At 36.5% G+C, this 22756-nt stretch overlaps 1 protein-coding gene across 1 annotated transcript in view; it reads right to left on the reverse strand.

Moving 5' to 3' along the window:
* LOC150084627 (U4/U6.U5 tri-snRNP-associated protein 1) overlaps positions 1-22756 on the reverse strand; it is a 343250-nt gene that overhangs the window by 315204 nt on the left and 5290 nt on the right. Inside the window, exon 2 of the mRNA XM_090375366.1 lies at positions 1310-1373. Coding sequence (XP_090231492.1) covers positions 1310-1373 — 64 coding nt within the window. The remainder of the gene's footprint in view (positions 1-1309; positions 1374-22756) is intronic.

Below are 22756 nucleotides of genomic sequence, written 5' to 3' on the forward strand. Positions count from 1 at the left end.
TATGTCATATAATACTGTACTTATTAAGACTGAAAATATCATTACAGTATTATTAACAAGGGCAACATACAAAATTTCTGTAAAACAAAAATACTTTTATTTAAACAATTTATAAATATAAATACACGACATAATACAATCGATATGAGCTTAAAATATACTATAAAATATCGGTGTAAAGGCATCGATTTAATTGAATAAGTAATTACCTTGAATGAGTAACGCTTCATTATTAGTGAAGAGTTACGTATTTATTCAAGATAGTGCAATACGTGGTAACTCGTTGTGAAGGTAGTCACAATATGAGATACAATTAAATCGATGCCTTTACACTACAACTGTAGTTTTTCATTTGAGCTGTCTATGGTGTATTTACGCCTATATTTTAAGCTCATATGGTATCATGCCTTGTGCATTTATATTTTAATATAATATTATTTTGTACACCTTTTGGCATTTCTCATATTGTGGAATTAACTTCTCAACTGGGTTGGCATGATTGCGACACCAGGGTACCTGCTCACCCACCAACGATAGGCCAACAAGCCTTGAAACTGTGCCATCCGGGTGGTGGTACCCACTGAGAATAAGAAACAATAGTCTTCACTATTAGTGAAGCGTTACTTATTCAAGGTAGGGCAATACATGGTAACTTATTGTGAAGGTAGTCACAATATGAGATACAATTAAATCAACGCCTTTATACTACGATTGTAGTTTTTCATTTATGAGCTATCTTTGGTGTATTTACACCGATATTTTATAGTTAATAAATACAGTAGCACTTACATTACCTGGTGGACCAATTAAATTCTTATAATAATAGATCATTTAAATCCACATTGTATAGAATATAATATTATTTTACGGCTTAATTATTATATCTAAATATTGCACCCACGTGTCTGGCAGACTGATACCTCAGTGTACCATAACAGTCGAATAACTGGTGTGACATACTCAATAGCTGTATGCTACCAATGGGACAGTGCACCTACATAGCTTTTTAATACAACATACATTTTTTTTTGTTATTCTTAAACCGTGTTAAACCGAAATTGTACCACGTAAAACGAAAATTTGCAGCATTTTTTCAACAGTGCAAAACCGAAATTGTACAATTCGAGTATACTACAAATCGAGGGTTAGGTGTATATTGAATAACAACACTGTTTCAGAGAAAAAATTTTTTTAAATGAAATATTAATACATATTATAAGAATAATATGTTACAATACATATATATTACATAGTATTAATTAATATAATAACACATTATAATACACATACTATATGAAATTATACTTACTTTGTGTCATCAACGCTTAATGAAAGATCGCCCTTCGAACATCCTGCCAGTTCAATTTCACCTTCTGAAATCAAAATGTTCAATTTCACCTTCTGAATGTCAAAAAATCACAGTATTTGCTGAAATTTTTATTAGTATTATATGATATTCAGAAAACTGTTATCGTGCTTAAATATGAATTTACTGTCATCCATTAAAGTAATTTTTAAATATAAGGTTTATTCCTTATAAGTATGACCAGATTAACTCATAGGTTAGTAAGGCCTTAGCCCACCTATTTTTAATTGTTCCATTACATACTGATGTATACTGACTTTAGAAAGTATAGTGAGTAGGTCATGTGCCAGTTTACTAAGGAATAGTCTGTATAATGTAAATGCTGAAGTCAATTTCATGCCTATATTATTTTACTGATATCATATGTACATAATGGTATGACATTTAAATAAAGTTTTTGACTGTTTTCAAGTAATTTGCTACTTGGTAAATTGAATCCCTTTTCAATAAACTGACATACATATGACCCACACGGCACGCACACAATACTGATAAAAATAATACAATATAATGACATTACTGAACATGTAAGCAAGCAAGAAAAAGTGTTAAATTATTAAACTGGGTTACGGATCCGGGGTACTACTATTTATAGCAGAAATACCCAGCAACCATAATGAAATATAGACAAATGTATTTTGTCATTGTATTGGGTAGGGGTGCTGACCTGTCAAGTCTAATTACAATGAAAAAAATTGAGAATGCCTGCAAGATAAAAGCAGATTACCTGAAATTAAATGAAATTAAGATTAACATAAAAATAATAATGATAACAAAAATGGTACCTAATGAAGAGGGTCCTAGGGCTTTAACTACACTTCTAAGGGTCGGCAGCCAAAACCGTAGGAGCCATTGCAAAAAGTAGGGTCTGTTTTTTTTTTTTTTTTTATTCTGCATGAATTTCACATGAATAGTTGTATAAACTAACCTAAACTTTTTTTTTTTTGTTAGACTTTCATTTCTGATAATTAGCAGCCTAGAAAAAAAGATTAGGGTAATAGTTCATATGGCTATTCAGAAGGTAGTCTAGCAAAAAATTACACTTGACAGGTCAGTCTACCCAATACAATGATAAAATATATTTGTCTATATATATATATATATATATATACATACATACATACAGACATACATACATACATACAGGGTGATTCACTACCAGTGCAACAAACTTGCAGGAGATGTAGGGGGCACAAAGACGAATCGGAATCACATAGCATTGCAGGGTCCGAAATGCCTTCGTCATGCGGTAGAGGACGTTGAATGGGAGGTCGCGTGAACAGCGATCCCGCTGGAAGTCAGCATTTGCGAACCGTTTCTGTTGAAGAAACCAAGTAGCAAAAGTCCACCGGAGTGGATAATCCGCAGGCTCCAATGACTGGACGTGTTGCACATGGCATGAACCCATTTGGTTTGTTGACAGTATCCTCCATACAGTGGATTGGGAAATACCCAATCGTTGGCCTATTGCTCGAGTACTCGCACTCGGATTGCCTTCTGCAAGATGTAGGACATTCTCCTCGTATGGCATCCTCGTCGTTCTACCTCTCGTGACACAACCAGTCTCACGTAACCTTCTGTGCACACATGCAAAAATCGTATGATGAGGAGCACGTCTGTGCGGGAAACGTTCCTGGTACAAACGCAGAGTGGCGCACCCGTTACAGTCCGTAGCTCCATACACGAGGTGTATGTCGGCCAGTTCAACGTTTGAATACTCGTCCATCCTACTGCCTCAAGAACCAGTTCGCAAATGCTCACTTCCAGCAGGATCGCTGTTCACGTGACCTACCGTTCAACGTCCTCTACCGCATAACAAAGGCATTTCGGAACCTGCAATGCTATGTGATTCCGATTCGTCTTTGTGCCCCCCTACACCTTCTGCAAGTTTGTCGCACTGGTAGTGAATCACCCTGTATATATATATATATAGGACCACGCACGCACACACACACACAGAGAGAGAGAGAGAGAGAGAGAGAGAGAGAGAGAGAGAGAGAGAGAGAGAGAGAGAGAGAGAGAGAGCGCACTGAATTAAGAATACATGGCTTCATTTGTAACGTCTATAACAACCGAATAATGACCCCTTGTGAGGATAACTAGATCATTTTCTATCCAATTCTGTTCCATATACCTGTTATTGAGTGCATGTCATTTAATATTTAATCCTCTTTTCATGGTACTGCCCTCTACCTGTCATGACTTATGGAATTAACCACTTCTTGGGAGTGAGGTGTTCCAAAACACAATGAAGTAGTGTATACAGGGTGTCTCAAAAATATTGGTACAAATATTTAGGGGAGGTAGGTAACATCTAAAAGAATGTGAATCGCATAGGAACCCATAACCGGAAACGTCACGGGAAAGTAGTAGCAGAGGCACAAGAAGCAGAAATAACACAAAACAGTAATTAGTGGCAAACATTTATTTGACATAATATTAACAATGGAGTACGAGATGGATGCATTTCATGATGTTACAACAGATGCTCGAAGGTTCCACCATGAGACGCGATGTATGCATGACACCGACGCAGCATGAATTGACGGACACGGTCGAACACACCTGGAGTTTCTTTGACAGTAGCAGCAGTGCAGACGAGTCTCGCCATGAGATCCATTTCCATCTTCACCAGCGATTCATAAACGATAGGTTTGAGGACCCCCCAACAGAAAGAAATCAAAATTCGATAAATCAGGTGAGCGTGGGGGCCAGGCAACGAGTCCACCACGGCCAATCCATCGACGCCAAAAACGCCTGTTCAAATGGTCACGAACACACCTTCCATAACGGGCAGGCGCCCCGTCATGTTGAAACCAAATGTTGCGTCTCACATTTGCTGGAACATCGTCAAATAACCCTGGTAGAACTTGTTCAAGAAAGATCCGATATTTAGCGGAGTTCATGCGGGATGGTAACAGGTATGGAGCCGACTAAGCAGTCACCGAACATACCTGCCCACACATTTATTGCGAAGCGATGTTGTGCCGCATGAGGGTGCACACCGTGTGGGTTGTCGTGAGCCCACACGTGAGCATTGTGCTGATTGAATAAGCCTCATCCGTGATCAAAACATAGGCTGGAAAATTCAAGTCTTGAACACTTTCTTGGAGAAACCACTGCGCAAAAGCCACAGGATGATCTTGGGGGAGCAGTAACTGAACCCTTTGGAGATGAAAGGGGTGTAAGGAATTGTCGTGCCAGACACACTGTACGAGACACTCCTAAGGCAGAGGTAACGGCACGTGTGGTGGTAGTAGGATTATTCTGGACGGCATTCAACACACTTTCTTCCACGGCGGAAGTTCGCGTCGAACGTGGTCTGCCCGCACAACTCCTGTTACCTCTAAATAACCCATAATCACACAAATTTTGATGCACACACGCAAACAAATGGTGGTGCAGTACATGTCTGTCTGGGAAACGTTCTCAATAAATTCGTTGAGCGGCTCGTCCATTGCCCTCTGCTCATCCATACACTAGGTGTATGTCTGCCAGCTCACAGTTCGTATATCGATGCATGCTCTTCTTGCGGTGACTACTGCTTGAATGAGTAAACCAGAAATTTTCTCTCTCGCGAACTGATGAACAGCACCGTCTACCGACTTACGGTGACGTTTCCAGTTATTGGTTCCTATGCAATTCACATTCCTTTAGATGTTACCTTCCTCTCCTAAATGTTTGTACCAATATTTTTGAGACACTCTGTATATACATAAAGAAATTTGGGCAAAGTACAATAAGAGGAAAATGAAATTCGCTGCAGTGAAGTCTGTAGCATGGTGTGGCAGTAACATATAGAATGCTTCAGTAATTAATTTTTAGTACTGCCTCCTCAGTGATGTTTGCTTTTCATTTCAACCGTATCACGTGACCTTACTGTCAATCATTGTATTTTCACATGTGACCTTCCTGTCAATCACTCTATTAAACACACTAACTTATTAAATTTTTACCAAAGCTTATTATCTCAGTACTCACCTCTGAGATCTGTATTGGTTAAAATTAAAAATTACATGAAAGGAAGGTTAAAAAGGAGACAAAGGTGAAAGTTCCATTACATTAATTGATTAAATTTAAAATTTAAAAACATATCCCTAGGAAAAGGAAGTTACCACCTTTTTCTGGTTGTTGTTTATAAAAATTATGTAAAAGAAATTCAAGTGTTGATAAGCCAAGAGCTGGAAGTGAAGCTTTCAATGTCGTCATCATCAGTTGGTGAATGACATAAGTTATGAGTGATAATTAATAGTATCGCAGTACCCAGGATGCATCGCATTAAACACGTGGAAATTTGATTCTTTTGAGCTGCCATGTTGGTAATCTTGTGTTTAAAATTTCGTATGATTTATTTTGGCAAAACCATTCTATAACAAGGGCCTCATACTGGAATATTTTATAATTTGATTTAAGTTTAGTGTAATTGCATTATCTATTAATGGATCTTGATTGAAGGAGTGTACATGTTGACTAAGTTTGGTTCCTAGTTGGTCTGATTTGAAACTGTTGTAATGATAGTATGCTCTTGTATTAGCTGTTTTGGATGTTCCAAATTTTGTGGTGGTACTACCTATGTAGCATGCATTACATCCTGGTTGGCATTTAATAAGGTATATTATATTGTTTATATCATGGATGTTGTATTTATATGTTTCTTGGAATTTATACTTAGTTTATTATATGATGAAAAAATTAATGTGACGTTTGTATCTCTGAAGGTATTATGGAACTCAGGTGCTAGTTGGTTATGGTACGGTAGCATAACTATGGCATTTTGTGTGTGATCAGTATTAATGTTATCGGTGTGAGGATTATTAGTTTTTTCTTTTACGGCTAATATGGTTTCTTGAATTAGCTGTTTGGGGTATTTTCTAGCCATAAAGGTTTTCATCAGGTATAGTAGTTCTGTTGTCAATTCTGTTGTATTTTATCGCATTGTAGATTTGGTTATTAATACTGATTTTTTTGTACTATAGGGGTGGTGGGAGTGAAAATATAGAAATTTTCCTGTATGTTCGGGTTTTAAGTTTGTTATCAGATTTATATATAGTCAGATTTAAAAAATTAATGCTATTGTTTTGCCCTAACTAAAAGGCTGGTTAATTCTAAAATACTGTTAATTTTAAGGGATATTCAATCTAAGTGTAGGGTCCATTGTTAATAACTCCCATAATTTTTGTAACATGTAATCGACATTTACATTAGTGTAAAGAGATAAAACGTTGTAGGATGCTAATATGTCTGTAGTCCAACCACATTACTCTTTTGAAACATCGGGGGTTGTTTACTTTTACCAATCAGTTTTTCATTACCAGCCATATTTGCTGAAACCAAGACTGTAATTCTCTCCTTACTATTTTTATCGCCTTTAAAAGTCAGTGCCTTGTTTGGCAAACATTTAAAAAATAGACCTATTTCATCAATGTTGAATATGTCTTTGGGCTGTTTGTCCTCCATAATTTTTTTCAAAACTGTTTCTTTCCAATGGGTATAGTCTTCTTCAATTGCAACTCCACTTTCATCATAATTAACGTTGAGTAAGCCATGGCGCACTTTAAATTTGTCCAGCTAGCCAGAACTGGCTTAGAATGTTTTATGCCCAAGAAAAGATGTGTACTCCATAGCCTTTTCTTTTATTAATGGCCCTGATGTCGGCACGTTTTGGTTTCAAATCAACTTCATCCACTTAAAAACTGCTTCATCTACATCTTCACAAGGGCATAATTTCGCACACTTCTGATGGGTCCCATTTCCTCAAACTGTTTTGAAAATTGAAACATGGTTTTTCAGAATGGTTAACACACTACTGGCAGGAATACCAAATTTTAAAGCAATTTCTTTTCTTTTTTTAAACACCCCAATCTACAATATTAAGCACTTCCACTTTTTTGACACTACACTCAAGGATTTCCTCTTATGCACTGTAAGGTTACTTGCACAGCAGCTAAAACAAAACTGATACCAGATAAAAAAGAGACAAGTGAAATTTAGTGAAAGTGTGGATGACTCATTTCTGCGAAACAACGGATGAATTTCTGAGATAAAGGAAAACCCCCTCTCCCTCCTAATTCTCTAATAGGTACCTTACAGTAGAAAACAGGTTGACCAGAGTCAATGTCCATGTCGGGAATTTTGCCTTAATCTTTGCCACTGGCTGTGGACACACAGGTAGCAGCTGACCAGCGCAACTTCTCGGTACAGTAGTGGCAGTTGTATGGGTTTTACTACTACTACTTCTTAAGAATTGCTGTCGAACTGCCTGGCAATGGCCTCTCCCAAAACCTTCCATCTTTTTTCTATCCTGTGCCGTGGTTGGCCAGTTTCCTTCTGCAGGGTTTTAAAGGCACAACTAAATTGTAGAATGTTTTAGCTCTTAATTTGTGGACTTAATCCCTTTAGCTTTTAAGAGTAAAAGGGATTAATTCTTAATCCTTTTAGCTCTTAATTCATGCTTTCTACAGCATCAGCTTTATTGCCTAAAGATCAGGTTTGTTTATATGTTTTTTTTTTTTTTTTAGGAGCATTAGCAACTAAAGCCATATTGCTCCGGGGATATGTGGTGGTCATTCCCTGACCTTTCCGCATCCTCCGTATTTGGTGGTCACGGGCTCGAACCCTGGTCTAATCAAGAAGAGTGTGCTACGCACTGCTGCTCCTGCCCACCTGGCTACGGATACACCCCTAAAGATCAGAGGTGGGAACAATGCATACCCAGGTCTCTCGAAATCAGTTCGTTATATGGAAATTTTCTTCATTATACGGAAACTATTTTCAAACCAGAGGGAAATCAAAAACATTTGCTATATGGAAGTTCATTAAAGAGAAGTTAAACTGTATTACATAAGTGAATACCAATACCGTGGTACACAAGACATCTCAATTAAAGGCACCATCTATATCATTCACACATGAGTAATTATTTAGGGATGAGGATTACAGAAGAAAATGGAAGAGAAATTGTTGAAACAATGTAAAAAAAGGAACATAGGGTGGATTAGATCTATCCAATTATATTAAGGGAAGCAACAAAAGAAGTCAGCAAACCTTTAGCCATTATTATGAAAGCATCCTTGGATTCAGAAGAGGTTCCTATGGACTGCAGATGTAGAAATATATCCTCAATTCATAAAGGGGGATCATAGGGAGACATGACTAATAACAGACCTCTTAGCTTGACTTCTGTTCCAGAGAAAATAATGGGGTGACTGGTTAAAGAATTAATGCAGGACCATCTAGACAGGAATGCATTTATGAGGGGATATTTGAAAAGTTTGTGGTCTGAGTGAAGTGTTTATTTGAGGAGTCTGGTAACATGATACTTTTCGACACAGTCCTCTTTAGAGTCAGTACACTTTTTTGCTGCCAAAGCAAAATTACATCTGTGAAGAAAGTTTTCCCTTGGGCCACCAGGAATGCACTGCAACAATGACATCATCGTCAGTAGGAAAATGGATATAACCAGGTATTTTGTCAAACTAGGAAATAGGTGAAATTGCGATGGTCCTAATCTGGTAATGGCCCAAGAGTGCTTCACATGGTCTGTGTAATGTGCCCCTGTGACTATCTGGTCTTTCTGAACATAATCCACTAGCAACACTCCATTAGTATCCTAAATAACTGATGCCATCACTTTGCCAGCAGAAAGAAATGACCTGGCTTTTTTTGGAGGAGAAGAAGAGCTGTGTTTCCACTGTTTAGACTGATCCTTTGTTTCTGGCTGAAAATGACTGATAATCATCTCATCCGTGGTCACAAACCTTGCAAGGAAATTTTCTGGATCTGTTTGAAAAATGATACGAATATTTACTGACTTAATAACTCTTATGCGTTTTTGTTCAGCTGTCAACTTTGGAACCCATCATACTGACACCTTTTTTCATAGCAAGAACTTCAATTATTATGTGGTACACAAGGTCAGATGAGATGCCCAAAATGCTGGTAATGGACCAAACTGTCAGTCATCAATCACTCATCCCCAGATCGTGCACACTGTCAACAACTTCTGGAGTGATGGACATCACGGATCTTCCACAATAAGGGTTATCTTACAGGCACGCCCTCCCACACAGGGCTGGATTTAAGGCTGTTGTGGCCCCTAAGCTATAACTTTTAAGAGGCCCCCACTACTGAGTAAATTTTAGGTTTAATAGCATTTCATGCTCATCAAAAGGTGGGTATAAAATGCTACATACAAAGTAATACATATATTTTTATTAACTGTTAAAAATAACAGAAATTTTTTACATCGGTAATAATAACAATAATATTTATGTTTGGTTTTTTTACATCTATATCTATAGATGGGCTGTAAAAGATGATCATGTTGATGCTATTGTATCCATTGGTGTAGTAATAAAAGAGCTCAACGTTGCTCCCAGTGAAGAAATAAGACAACTTTGGAATTGTATTTTTTTTTTCTCCCATTCTAAAAAGAAATTATAAGGCAACAGATGAATTAGTAAAAATTTTCTTACATGTGGTGTTATGGCATTACACATTATTGAAGTACATTTTGTTCTTTGCAGTTTTAAGTCCTTACATTCCCTCTGTCTGAAAAATGAAATTTACAAAGCCCACTTAAATGAACAACTGCCCTGCACAATGCACAGCTATGAAAAATGCAATGCTACTTTCTGCCTTTGCACCTTCCGTATCACAAATTTTCTTGAACAGCAAAATCACCGATGCTGAAAACTAAAAGTCTCTCCGGCTTTCTCATGCTTTGTTTGTATTACGATGCGAGATGCCTTTCAATATCACTTAATTTGTCTGCCGGCATGCATTTACAATATTTACCAAAATGTTTTAAATAATCACCATTAATTTGCAGAGCCAGTTCTTATATTTAGTGTCTTTAATCCATCGATCATGAAAGTGTTGAATCTATTTTGCTCATTTTCACAAAGGGGCAAAATTACACACTATAGTTTAATATGAAAATTCACAAGCAAAAAAATAAATAAAAAATTATTACCTACTCAAAATAATTTAATCAACACAAACAAAAAAGGACAAGTTTTCATTAACACTGTTAAACCACTGTTCTATTCAGAACAGTGGTTTGCATGCAGAAACAATTTAAGTTACTGCATCTGTTTTGGGTAGGATACTATAGTAATTCGAAAATTTAACCAGCACAAAGCAACCTTTTATATTAGGCAAGTTAGACAGCAGAAAGTGGAATTTCAAAGAAAGGAAGTTGAAGGGTTCTCAATGATTGGTGGAAATTTATATTATAATATCTTTCTCTGATCTGTAAATGATCCAGAGGCAAATTTTCAATAAAAAAAAATTACTGACATCAGAGTAATAAAATTACAAATCGTTCTGTCAAATTGTAACAAAATAAAAAATAAAAAAAAAACTATTTATTAGGGTCACTCGGAATATTAATTCAACTACCCATGTAATTCAAATTACGTGTTCTCTGGTCAATTTTCCTGCTTTGCTGGATGAAAACCCAAGGGATCTGGGGGGAAAAAAACCTTGCCATCTATGCCTGAGACCAACTAACTCAACCACAGATTGAAAAAAGCCCATTAAAGTTCCTCGCACCATCGACAAGATTCGAACCAGGCCCTTTTCCGCCCAGTGTGGGGTGGAAAATATAGGACGGTGATGATACCACTGTGCTACCGGCGCAGACAAAATGCAAAGAATAGTAAAAAAAAAAAGTAAATAAATCTACAGCAATGAGTATCACAAACTATACAATGCTTGATGATCGCCAACACCATGGACCATTCATAATTTGTGATCATATAAACTTAGGAAAACTGGAATAATAGATTCACTTGCATGGAATAATAAATTCACTTATTACAGAATCACTACAAGTTGGCATTGCATTGTGCCCATAAAGCAAATCAATGCATACTTCTCTATTCAGAGGTGTGCATTCACTGTTCACTGAATATCTTTCTCTGATCAGTAAATAATCCTAAAACAAATTTTCAATAAAAAAAATTGCTGACACCAGAGTAATAAAATTACAAATCTTTCTGTAAAATTGTAACAAAATGTTAAAACGTTACTATCTTTGTAAAAAAAAAAAATAATAATAATAAATGAATAAATATATAAATCTTCAGAAATGAGTAATATTAGTATCAAAACTGGACAGTGTTTGCAATTGCCAACATCATGAATCATTCATAATTTGTGAATGGGCCATCATGTAGACTAATGAAAACTGAAATAAATTTACATCTTCAGCCTTTCTATCGCAAGTTAGAAAGGAATGGTGGTAAACAGTAAATTTTTTTTGTCCTCTGAGAAACTTATAGAATTAGTACACTTTAAAATTTAGAATCACAGAATAGTACATGATGCTGAATAACAGCTGGAGAACTTTCTTTCTCTGCCAATAAAGCAAATGAAAATCTCTGTGATTGGCTGAATTTTTTTGTTTCATTTCCCAAGTTACTCCTACAAGTAACTTGGGAAATTTTCACAACACAAGCAAAAACAGAACAGATCCATATAAAAGAGTTACAAAATGTATTACTCATGGCTAGCAACCAAATCCATTTCCTGTTGGCTGTATAGAAACAAAGCAACATACAAGGGTAGAATGTTGTTGTGAAATTGGCAAATTAACCTTAAAACCACAAATTTAACGATAATTGCATGCTTTGGAATTGAAGTGGACACTTTACCCTGCCTGGTCGTTGTTTATTCCACTCTCTGAACATCACAGGATAAACACACACATTACAAGGATTCCTCCCAATTCACTGGTCAGTTTCGGTTTCAGAACATGAAACGCAAGGATCAAAGGTTCTGCAATTTAGATTTGATGCATACCATTGGCACATTCATAATTTATTGATTCCAAAAATAGATGCACGTTCCAAAAACAACCAAAAAGTCTATAATAAGAACAATTTTAATTTTTTTTTGTATACCGATGTTCATTATTTATAAATTATTCATTTTTTATTATTTTTTCTATACTGACACAGAGGCCCAAAACTGTAACTTGTCTAGCTTATGTGTACATCCAGCCCTGCTCCCGTATTTAAATTTTGCTGCTCATTTTTTAACCATGGAATAGGAAGAGACATCCTCCTCCAATGTTGTAACTATATCTTCATGAATAGGCTTTGGCATTAGTCTCTCTTTACTCAAAGACTGGATGTCTGCATAGTGACTGGTTTTGTCCATCTTTCTTCATTCACACAACTTATTAAAAAAAAAAAAAAGATGTTATTGAAACTGCATGAAAGTTGGTGGGTTACTATTTGAAGTGTTATACTTCTAAGTATAGAAATTTTAACGTTGTTCTAATACCCTTCACAATGTTCTCCCCAGAAAATTTTATCAGCCAGGTGGCATCATGAAGGAGCTGGGTGGGGAAGTGTAATACCTCACAATATTATAAACTTTTCTACGTTATTTATAAATGTGACTTTCAGAGCAATCCAGAGCAAAAATTAATTGCATAATTTAACATTATATGCTCCTGTCACATTGACCTCGATCGCATAGTATGTTCGAATTAATATTGATCGAGTTCAGTGAGCAGTACCGTACATTACTGCGAGAATTGCTTAAATTTTAGCTGGGTGGTGCACCCATTCGATGGGTCTTGGGAAGAACACTGCTTCATAGGTCATGAGCTTTTCAAACTCAATCATACATTTCAGTTCCAGCATCGATTTGTTAAGGGGACAGTCTTGTCTAACAAATCTGATTGGGTACTATGACATGGTAACAAAGGAACTGGATGCAAAACAATTATTTTGACATTATACTTGGATTTCAGAAAAGCTTTTGATACTACTGAACATAAAAGATTGGTATACAAATTGGAGCAGTGCAGTATTAAGAGCAAGTTAATGCTATGGATAAAGGAATGAATGGGTGGAAGAAGAGAGAGAGAGAGAGTTGTTATCAATGGATACTGCTCAGCTTGGGCAAATTTTATTGGTGGCGTGTCCTTGGGTTCAATGTTCGGCACATTGCTCTTTTCAACATTTTTTAATGATATTAATGAAGGCATATCAGGACTAATGTCTAAGTTTACAGATGATATGAAGGTTGGCCAGGTAATTAATCAAGTAATCACAATGTGCTACTGCAACATCTAGTTAAATTAGGGAAATGGGCTGAGAAATGGTAATTAAAGTTTAACATTAAAGGTAATTAAAGTTTAACAAGGGTAGCAGTAATCCCAATTTAATGTACCAACTGTGTGGTATCACACCCAGAGAAGTGGAGGATGAAAAAAAGACCTGGGCATAATTGTTCAGTCAGACATGAAATTCTCAGAGCAGTGCAGAGAGAGAGAGAGAGAGAGAGAGAGAGAGAGACTGCCTGAACAGCTCATGGTGTTTTGTCAATGATATACAGAAATTTTACTAGGAGGGATAAGGAGGTGATTATAAAAGAATAGCGAAAGCTTAAAAAACGGTACTCACCTTGAAATTAATCTGCGATGGTTTACTTAGGTAGCGTGGTTAATGTTTACGTTGAATTGTTAAATTGAAAAATTAAAAGGGAGGGAAGTAAGTAAAGGTTGACTGAGTTAAATGGGCCCAAGGAAACAGAAGTGTACACATCCAATCCTTGGTTGTCATCGAAATAAAAAAAAAGAAGAATAATTAAAAACTATGTAAGTGAAGCCAATAGTCTTTACGAGGACTTTCGTTAGTTAAAGAACGTCTTCAGTTGGCAATGTGTGGGGAGAGAATGCATATGGTATTTTAAGAATAAAAAATTATACTCTCGTGATGCCTTTTTTGACATGTGGGAACTTTAATCTCGAGAGGTTCCAAATTGGGGAAAGATTGAAGGGGAGTTTAGAATTCAGAATTTGGAGGTTAGAGTGGTGCTTGTACCATTCAATAACTAGAGCTTCATATTGAAGTATTCTGTAGCTGGATTTTAGTTTAATGATGGAAATGGCAAAATCGATGAGCGGGTTGTGGTTGTGAGTCTGGGCATGAGTTGTAAGTTCTGTGACAGATTGGTTAGACGTGAGACTATGGAAATGGTAGTATGCACGGGTGTTGGATGTTTTTGATGAGCCAAATTTGGTAGTGGTACTTCCGATATAACATGTGTTGCAGTTTGGTTGACAATTAATGAGGTATATAATATTATTAAGGTCGTTTGTAGAATATTTGTATGTGTCTTTATAGGTGCTGAAGAAGGATCCTAATTTGTTGTAGGTGGAAAAAACAAGGGAGATATCAGTGTTGTTAAATAGGCGTCGGAACTGTCCTGCTAGTTCATTGTGGTAAGGGAGGACTATGCGGATCTTAGTTTTATTTTTGTCTTTGGTTGGGATGTTAGATTTAATTTTATTTTTAGCGTGAAGGATTGTATTTAAAATGAGTTGGTGGGGGTAACCTCTGGATATAAATTTGTCGGTAATATACTGTATTTCATTGTGAAGGTCGGTGGGTGAGGAACTGTACTTTAGTGCATTGTGAATTTGGTTATATAAAACTGCCTTTTTAGTGTTTAGAGGGTGATGAGAAGCAAAATGTAAGTATTTACCGGTGTTTGTATTTTTCCCGAAAATTTTCGTATTTAATTTTGTGCCTGTTATATAGATAGTGAGATTAAGGAAATTTATCTGATTGTTCTGTCCAATTTCAAGGGTGAATTTAAGTCTATCATGTACAGAGTTAAGTTTTACGAAGAGGTTATTAATAATGGGTCTGTTGCCTACTACAAGAATGTCGTCGGCATAGCGCATGTATAATTTTAGTTCAGGGGGAAAGGGGTGTAGGATTTGGCTTTCAATGGCGGCTAGGTAGATTTCGGACAATGGGGCCGAAATCCCCAGTCCCATTGGTAAGCCATATATTTGTTGGAAGATTTTTTCGTTGAATCTAAAAAATCTTGCTTCTAATAGGAGGGTGGTGAGTTCAAGGATATGGTCTATAGAAAGGGGGGTACGTTTTGTTAAGGTATCGTCTGTTTCTAAGAACTTGCGTAAGGCTTGTAAAGTAAATGGAATATGGACATTTGTGTAAAGAGAAGTAACGTCATAGGAAGCTAGGATGTTTGTATCGGATATTGTGATGTTATTAATTTTTTGAAAAGCTTGATTGGTGTTATTGATCTTGAATGTGGAAAATTTTGTAAGGGGGGTTATAATTTTGACCAGGAAGGAGGATAAATTAGCGAAAGCTGAATTGCTATATGATACAATTGGTCTTAAAGGGTGGTCTGCTTTATGTAACTTGATAATCCCAAACATGTGGGGGAGGATGTTATTGCGGATTCCAATTTGTTGTAGTGTGGAAAGGTTGATTTCCTTATTTTGCCTGAGTTTTCTGAGAATTATGTCGAGTTTATTTTTGAGTCTGACGATGTTATGGTTATTTACATTTATATATGTGTTTGGATCTGCTAAGATGGAGTCTAATTTTTCGGTGTAGGTGTCTTTATCTATTATAACAATCGTGTCACCTTTATCGGCTTTTTGAATAATAACGTTGGAAGTTTTACTGAGTTTGTGTAAATCCATAAGCTGTTGTTTTTTTATATTAGAGCAAGAAGATAGTTTGGTATTAATAATACTATTTGTTTGGTGCATTAGACGCCATTTATCGGGATGATGTTCGAGTTTGGACTGGAGTTCAACAATGCAGTCTTTTATAGGGTAATGTTGATTTTTGATGGCAAAATTAAAGCCATATTCCAGGCCAGAAAGTTCAGCGGGTGTAAAAGATCTGGAAGAGAGGTTAACGGTGGTGATTTTTGCGGGGGAGCGAGTCGTGAGGGAATTCCATTTTTTATTATGTCTTTGTATTATTTCTTGGTTGGTAGCATTAATACGTATATTGTTTTTGTTGGTGAACTTCATCCAGTCATGAGGGGTCATTTCTTTTTTAAGGTAAAATCTGAGTTGGTGTATGCTATTTAAAAGGCTATATTTTTTATTATATCTCTTCCTGATTTCTTCACGGATGAGCGGTGTATGATATGTGGATATTTTTTGCAATTATTTTTAGGAAAAAGGTGGGCAAATTTGGGGATAATATTGTGGTGGAGACATTTTTGTAAAAAGGCAATGTGTAGCTTATTGGAAAAATATTTGATGAGTGTGCTGGTTAGTTGAGTTTTTTTATGATTATTAGACATGTCTAAAGGCATCATGGAGAATAAGGAATGTGAAAAAATTAAGATTAAAATTGGAGGAGCGGTGCAGATAAGGTGTCGATTATTACCGTTAAAAATATCTTATTAAATTTGACAATACGAAATTTTTAGAAATCTTCATCGTACTTGAAGATTTCTAAAAATTTCGTATTGTCAAATTTAATAAGATATTTTTAACGGTAATAATCGACACCTTATCTGCACCGCTCCTCCAATTTTAATCTTAATTTTTTCACATTCCTTATTCTCCATGATGCCTTTAGACATGTCTAATAATCATAAAAAAACTCAACTAACCAGCACACTCATCAAATATTTTTCCAATAAGCTACACATTGCCTTTTTACAAAAATGTCTCCACCACAATATTATCCCCAAATTTGCCCACCTTTTTCCTAAAAATAATTGCAAAAAATATCCACATATCATACACCGCTCATCCGTGAAGAAATCAGGAAGAGATATAATAAAAAATATAGCCTTTTAAATAGCATACACCAACTCAGATTTTACCTTAAAAAAGAAATGACCCCTCATGACTGGATGAAGTTCACCAACAAAAACAATATACGTATTAATGCTACCAACCAAGAAATAATACAAAGACATAATAAAAAATGGAATTCCCTCACGACTCGCTCCCCCGCAAAAATCACCACCGTTAACCTCTCTTCCAGATCTTTTACACCCGCTGAACTTTCTGGCCTGGAATATGGCTTTAATTTTGCCATCAAAAATCAACATTACCCTATAAAAGACTGCATTGTTGAACTCCAGTCCAAACTCGAACATCATCCCGATAAATGGCGTCTAATGCACCAAACAAATAGTATTATTAATACCAAACTATCTTCTTGCTCTAATATAAAAAAACAACAGCTTATGGATTTACACAAACTCAGTAAAACTTCCAACGTTATTATTCAAAAAGCCGATAAAGGTGACACGATTGTTATAATAGATAAAGACACCTACACCGAAAAATTAGAATCCATCTTAGCAGATCCAAACACATATATAAATGTAAATAACCATAACATCGTCAGACTCAAAAATAAACTCGACATAATTCTCAGAAAACTCAGGCAAAATAAGGAAATCAACCTTTCCACACTACAACAAATTGGAATCCGCAATAACATCCTCCCCCACATGTTTGGGATTATCAAGTTACATAAAGCAGACCACCCTTTAAGACCAATTGTATCATATAGCAATTCAGCTTTCGCTAATTTATCCTCCTTCCTGGTCAAAATTATAACCCCCCTTACAAAATTTTCCACATTCAAGATCAATAACACCAATCAAGCTTTTCAAAAAATTAATAACATCACAATATCCGATACAAACATCCTAGCTTCCTATGACGTTACTTCTCTTTACACAAATGTCCATATTCCATTTACTTTACAAGCCTTACGCAAGTTCTTAGAAACAGACGATACCTTAACAAAACGTACCCCCCTTTCTATAGACCATATCCTTGAACTCACCACCCTCCTATTAGAAGCAAGATTTTTTAGATTCAACGAAAAAATCTTCCAACAAATATATGGCTTACCAATGGGACTGGGGATTTCGGCCCCATTGTCCGAAATCTACCTAGCCGCCATTGAAAGCCAAATCCTACACCCCTTTTCCCCTGAACTAAAATTATACATGCGCTATGCCGACGACATTCTTGTAGTAGGCAACAGACCCATTATTAATAACCTCTTCGTAAAACTTAACTCTGTACATGATAGACTTAAATTCACCCTTGAAATTGGACAGAACAATCAGATAAATTTCCTTAATCTCACTATCTATATAACAGGCACAAAATTAAATACGAAAATTTTCGGGAAAAATACAAACACCGGTAAATACTTACATTTTGCTTCTCATCACCCTCTAAACACTAAAAAGGCAGTTTTATATAACCAAATTCACAATGCACTAAAGTACAGTTCCTCACCCACCGACCTTCACAATGAAATACAGTATATTACCGACAAATTTATATCCAGAGGTTACCCCCACCAACTCATTTTAAATACAATCCTTCACGCTAAAAACAAAATTAAAGCTAACATCCCAACCAAAGACAAAAATAAAACTAACATCCGCATAGTCCTCCCTTAGCCGACCGGGCTAGCCGAGTGGGTAAAGTACCTGCCCGGCAACCCAAAGGTCGCGGGTTCGATTCCCGCCTCGGGCTTGGATCAAAGTACTGCAAAAACCTTGGGAGGTGCAATATGGCCACAGAAGCCGATGCGCCAACAACTACCAAATCAAAAAAAAAAAAAAAACGTCCTCCCTTACCACAATGAACTAGCAGGACAGTTCCGACGCCTATTTAACAACACTGATATCTCCCTTGTTTTTTCCACCTACAACAAATTAGGATCCTTCTTCAGCACCTATAAAGACACATACAAATATTCTACAAACGACCTTAATAATATTATATACCTCATTAATTGTCAACCAAACTGCAACACATGTTATATCGGAAGTACCACTACCAAATTTGGCTCATCAAAAACATCCAACACCCGTGCATACTACCATTTCCATAGTCTCACGTCTAACCAATCTGTCACAGAACTTACAACTCATGCCCAGACTCACAACCACAACCCGCTCATCGATTCTGCCATTTCCATCATTAAACTAAAATCCAGCTACAGAATACTTCAATATGAAGCTCTAGTTATTGAATGGTACAAGCACCACTCTAACCTCCAAATTCTGAATTCTAAACTCCCCTTCAATCTTTCCCCAATTTGGAACCTCTCGAGATTAAAGTTCCCACATGTCAAAAAAGGCATCACGAGAGTATAATTTTTTATTCTTAAAATACCATATGCATTCTCTCCCCACACATTGCCAACTGAAGACGTTCTTTAACTAACGAAAGTCCTCGTAAAGACTATTGGCTTCACTTACATAGTTTTTAATTATTCTTCTTTTTTTTATTTCGATGACAACCAAGGATTGGATGTGTACACTTCTGTTTCCTTTGGCCCATTTAACTCAGTCAACCTTTACTTACTTCCCTCCCTTTTAATTTTTCAATTTAACAATTCAACGTAAACATTAACCACGCTACCTAAGTAAACCATCGCAGATTAATTTCAAGGTGAGTACCGTTTTTTAAGCTTTCGCTATTCTTTTCTAGTCTACTAACACGGTACTTGAAGATTTCTAAAAATTTCGTATTGGAGGTGATTATTCAATTGTATAAAGCAATGGTTAGGCCACATCTTACTGTACAGGTAGACTTCATTGTAGGAAGGATGTGGATCTGCTGAAATGGGTGTAGGGAAAGGCAATGACACTGATGAGAGGAAAACAAAATGATTCTCTTACCAAGAAAGGCTTCATTTCTGCAAATTGCAGCATCTAGACACTAGGCACTTGCAAGTGTGATCTAATTGAAGTGCTTAAGGCTATGAATGGACTGAGCAAGCTCAATATGCTAATGGCATTCTTACTCTTGCTCATATACATACATGAACAGGCAAAAATTTAAAGTGAAGGATTATTGCATAATAGATGTGCAGATGTTTCTTTCCTTCAGCCAGCAAGTAGTTGACTGTTGGAACAAACTTCCACCAGTTATTGGGTAAGCAAGTGGTAGTTTGAATAAATTCAAGGAAGAACTAGACAAACTACTGGATGGGGATGGCCAAGTTTTGATTTATTTATTTTATTTATTTTTATTTTTATTTTTATTTTTTTGCAGATGCTATATAAAACTCTCTTTCTGTGCAACACTTAGATGCACATACTTTTTTCTTTTCACCAGTTTTCTTAGGGACCATGATGATAAACTGTAAATGAGGTTGTATTACAATAACAATAAAAAAAACTAGGCCTAGACAAGTTCTTAACTATATGATAGTAGGCATATCCATAAACAGACTGAGTCACATACTAAAGGCTGCCAAGACATGCTGGGTTACTAATTTACCGTCTCATGAGCACACTCAGAATTTTTAAAGTCAAATTTTTTTTTTTTGTACATTAAAATTGTTCATTTACCTACAAGAATACTGGACAATCCTAACCCTACAGCCAACACGCTTGATCCTTTTCTCACAAACAATCCTTCTAAGTACACGGTCGAAGTGAGGGTCCTTTAGGCATCTCAGATCACAACTTGGTGATTGTCTCTTCTCCGATGGAGCCTTTATCTCATGGCTATTTCCAACTTCGTATTGCTTGGCATTATAAAGATGCAAAATGGGATGACCTGCGAGATTTCTTTTCTTCTTTTCCTTAGTCGGATTACTGTTTCAAAACTTCTGATGTCACCATTTGCTCAGATCGTGTCAGTTAAATTATTCTTGCAGGAATGAAATCCTTTATCCCACACTCCACTTTAAAGTCTTGCCCTTTATCTAAACCTTGGTTTTCCAATAAATGTGCTAAGGCTGTTCAAGAGAAGAACGTTGCATATCGTAATTGGCTTGTTTCTAATTCTTCAGTTTCATTTTCTGCCTACACCAAAGCTCACAACAATTGTAAAGCAGTTATCAATCAGTCCAAACTAGAGTTTGAACAGGCTAAGAGTAGAAAATTTGCTTCTTGCCCTAATGGTAGCCGAGCATTTTGGTCTCTTGCCAAAGCTATTGGCCGCAACTTTTGCCCATCTCTGCTCCCACCTCTGTCCAACCCAGATGGTTCTGTTCTCACTTCAGCCAAGGATAAAGCTGACCTTCTAGCATCCCATTTTTTTCCAACTCATGTATTAATGATCTTGATAAAACACCTCCCACCATTCCCAACATGCTCCATTCAATGCCTCCTGTGATCTTCCGTCAAAAGGATGTCAGAAGAATTTTGACGAATCTTGATGCTAAGAAAGCTCCAGGTCCCAATGGTATTTCTCCACTTGTTCTCAAAACCTGTGCTCCTGAACTTACTCCTATGTCGCCTTTTTTTTCATTTTCTTATTCCAAAGGTGTTTTTCCTTCTGCTTGGAAATTTGCTCATATCCAGCCAGTTCCTAAAAACGGTGACAAATCCCTCCCATCCAATTATCTTCCCATTTCAATTACTTCTAATCTTTCTAAAGTAATGGAGAAATCAATTAACCGCCAACTCTTAAACTACCTAGAAACCTTCCGTCTGATCAACGATCGCCAGTATGGATTCCGTCAGTGTCAATCCACTGATGATATTCTGTCTTATGTTACCCATTTATGGACTAATTCAATGGAAAAGTTTGGTGAAACACAAGCAGTTGCTCTTGACAACTCAAAGGCTTTTGATAGTGTTTGGCATAAAAGTCTTCTAAACAAGTTTCCATTTTATGGTTTGCCAACTGTTTTTTGTAACTGGTTAATACCATCTTTCTCTCTAATTGCTCACTGAGGGTGATGGTAGATGGCTCTCTGTCTTCTAACTTCTCCACTAATGCCGGTGTCCCCCAAGGTTCAGTTCTTTCCCCCACTCTTTTCCTTCCTCTTGTATATTAATGCCCTTCTTCCATTGACTGGAAATGCTACCCATAGTTTTGCTGACGATAGGATATAAGCTTTATAAACACATCATGCTCATGACACAGCACATACTAGATTTAAAATCATGTTGTTTGACGGTTATGCACACAGCCTAAGGGTAACTCATCATGTTTATTAGCTCATACAGTATCTCTGATCCCTATAATCTTCAAACAACAGAGTTGCCAGCATTAAGCCAAAATATTAACCTGTAATGTGGCTTGGTTCGGCAGATAAAGTATTTGCATAAGAAATAATGTCATGGGTTCAAATGCTGCTGCTAGTTTGGATAGGTTGCAATTGCCCAATATTTTTTAATATGAGGTGCAAATAGGATAACATGATTTCATCAATCAAATCACCTAAACACAGACTACTGTACGATTAATTACTATAACTGTAAACTAGTATTGAATAGCTCATAAAATGAATGATTATCATTAGTAGAGCATATTACCCCAGGGGCTCACATCTGGTGAGTATGGGCTTGGCACACCCAGTGTCCTCAGCTGGATTCAGACACAGCATGGTTTGTTAAGGGAAAGTCTTGTCTGACAAATTTAATAGGATATTATGATGTGGTTACAAAGGAACTGGATGCAAAAAATAATTTTGATATCATATATTTGGATTTCAGGAAAGCTTTTGACACTATTGCACATGGAAGGCTATTGTACAAATTGGAGCAGAATGGTATTAAGGGTAAGTTGCTACAATGGATAAAAGGATGGTTAAGTGGGAGAAGACAGAGGGTGGTAATCAATGGGTGCTGCTCTTT

The sequence above is a fragment of the Mastigoproctus giganteus genome, chromosome 6, assembly GCF_048544385.1.
Source record: "Mastigoproctus giganteus isolate SK-2022 chromosome 6, ASM4854438v1, whole genome shotgun sequence".
In the NCBI taxonomy this organism is placed as follows: domain Eukaryota; kingdom Metazoa; phylum Arthropoda; class Arachnida; order Uropygi; family Thelyphonidae; genus Mastigoproctus; species Mastigoproctus giganteus.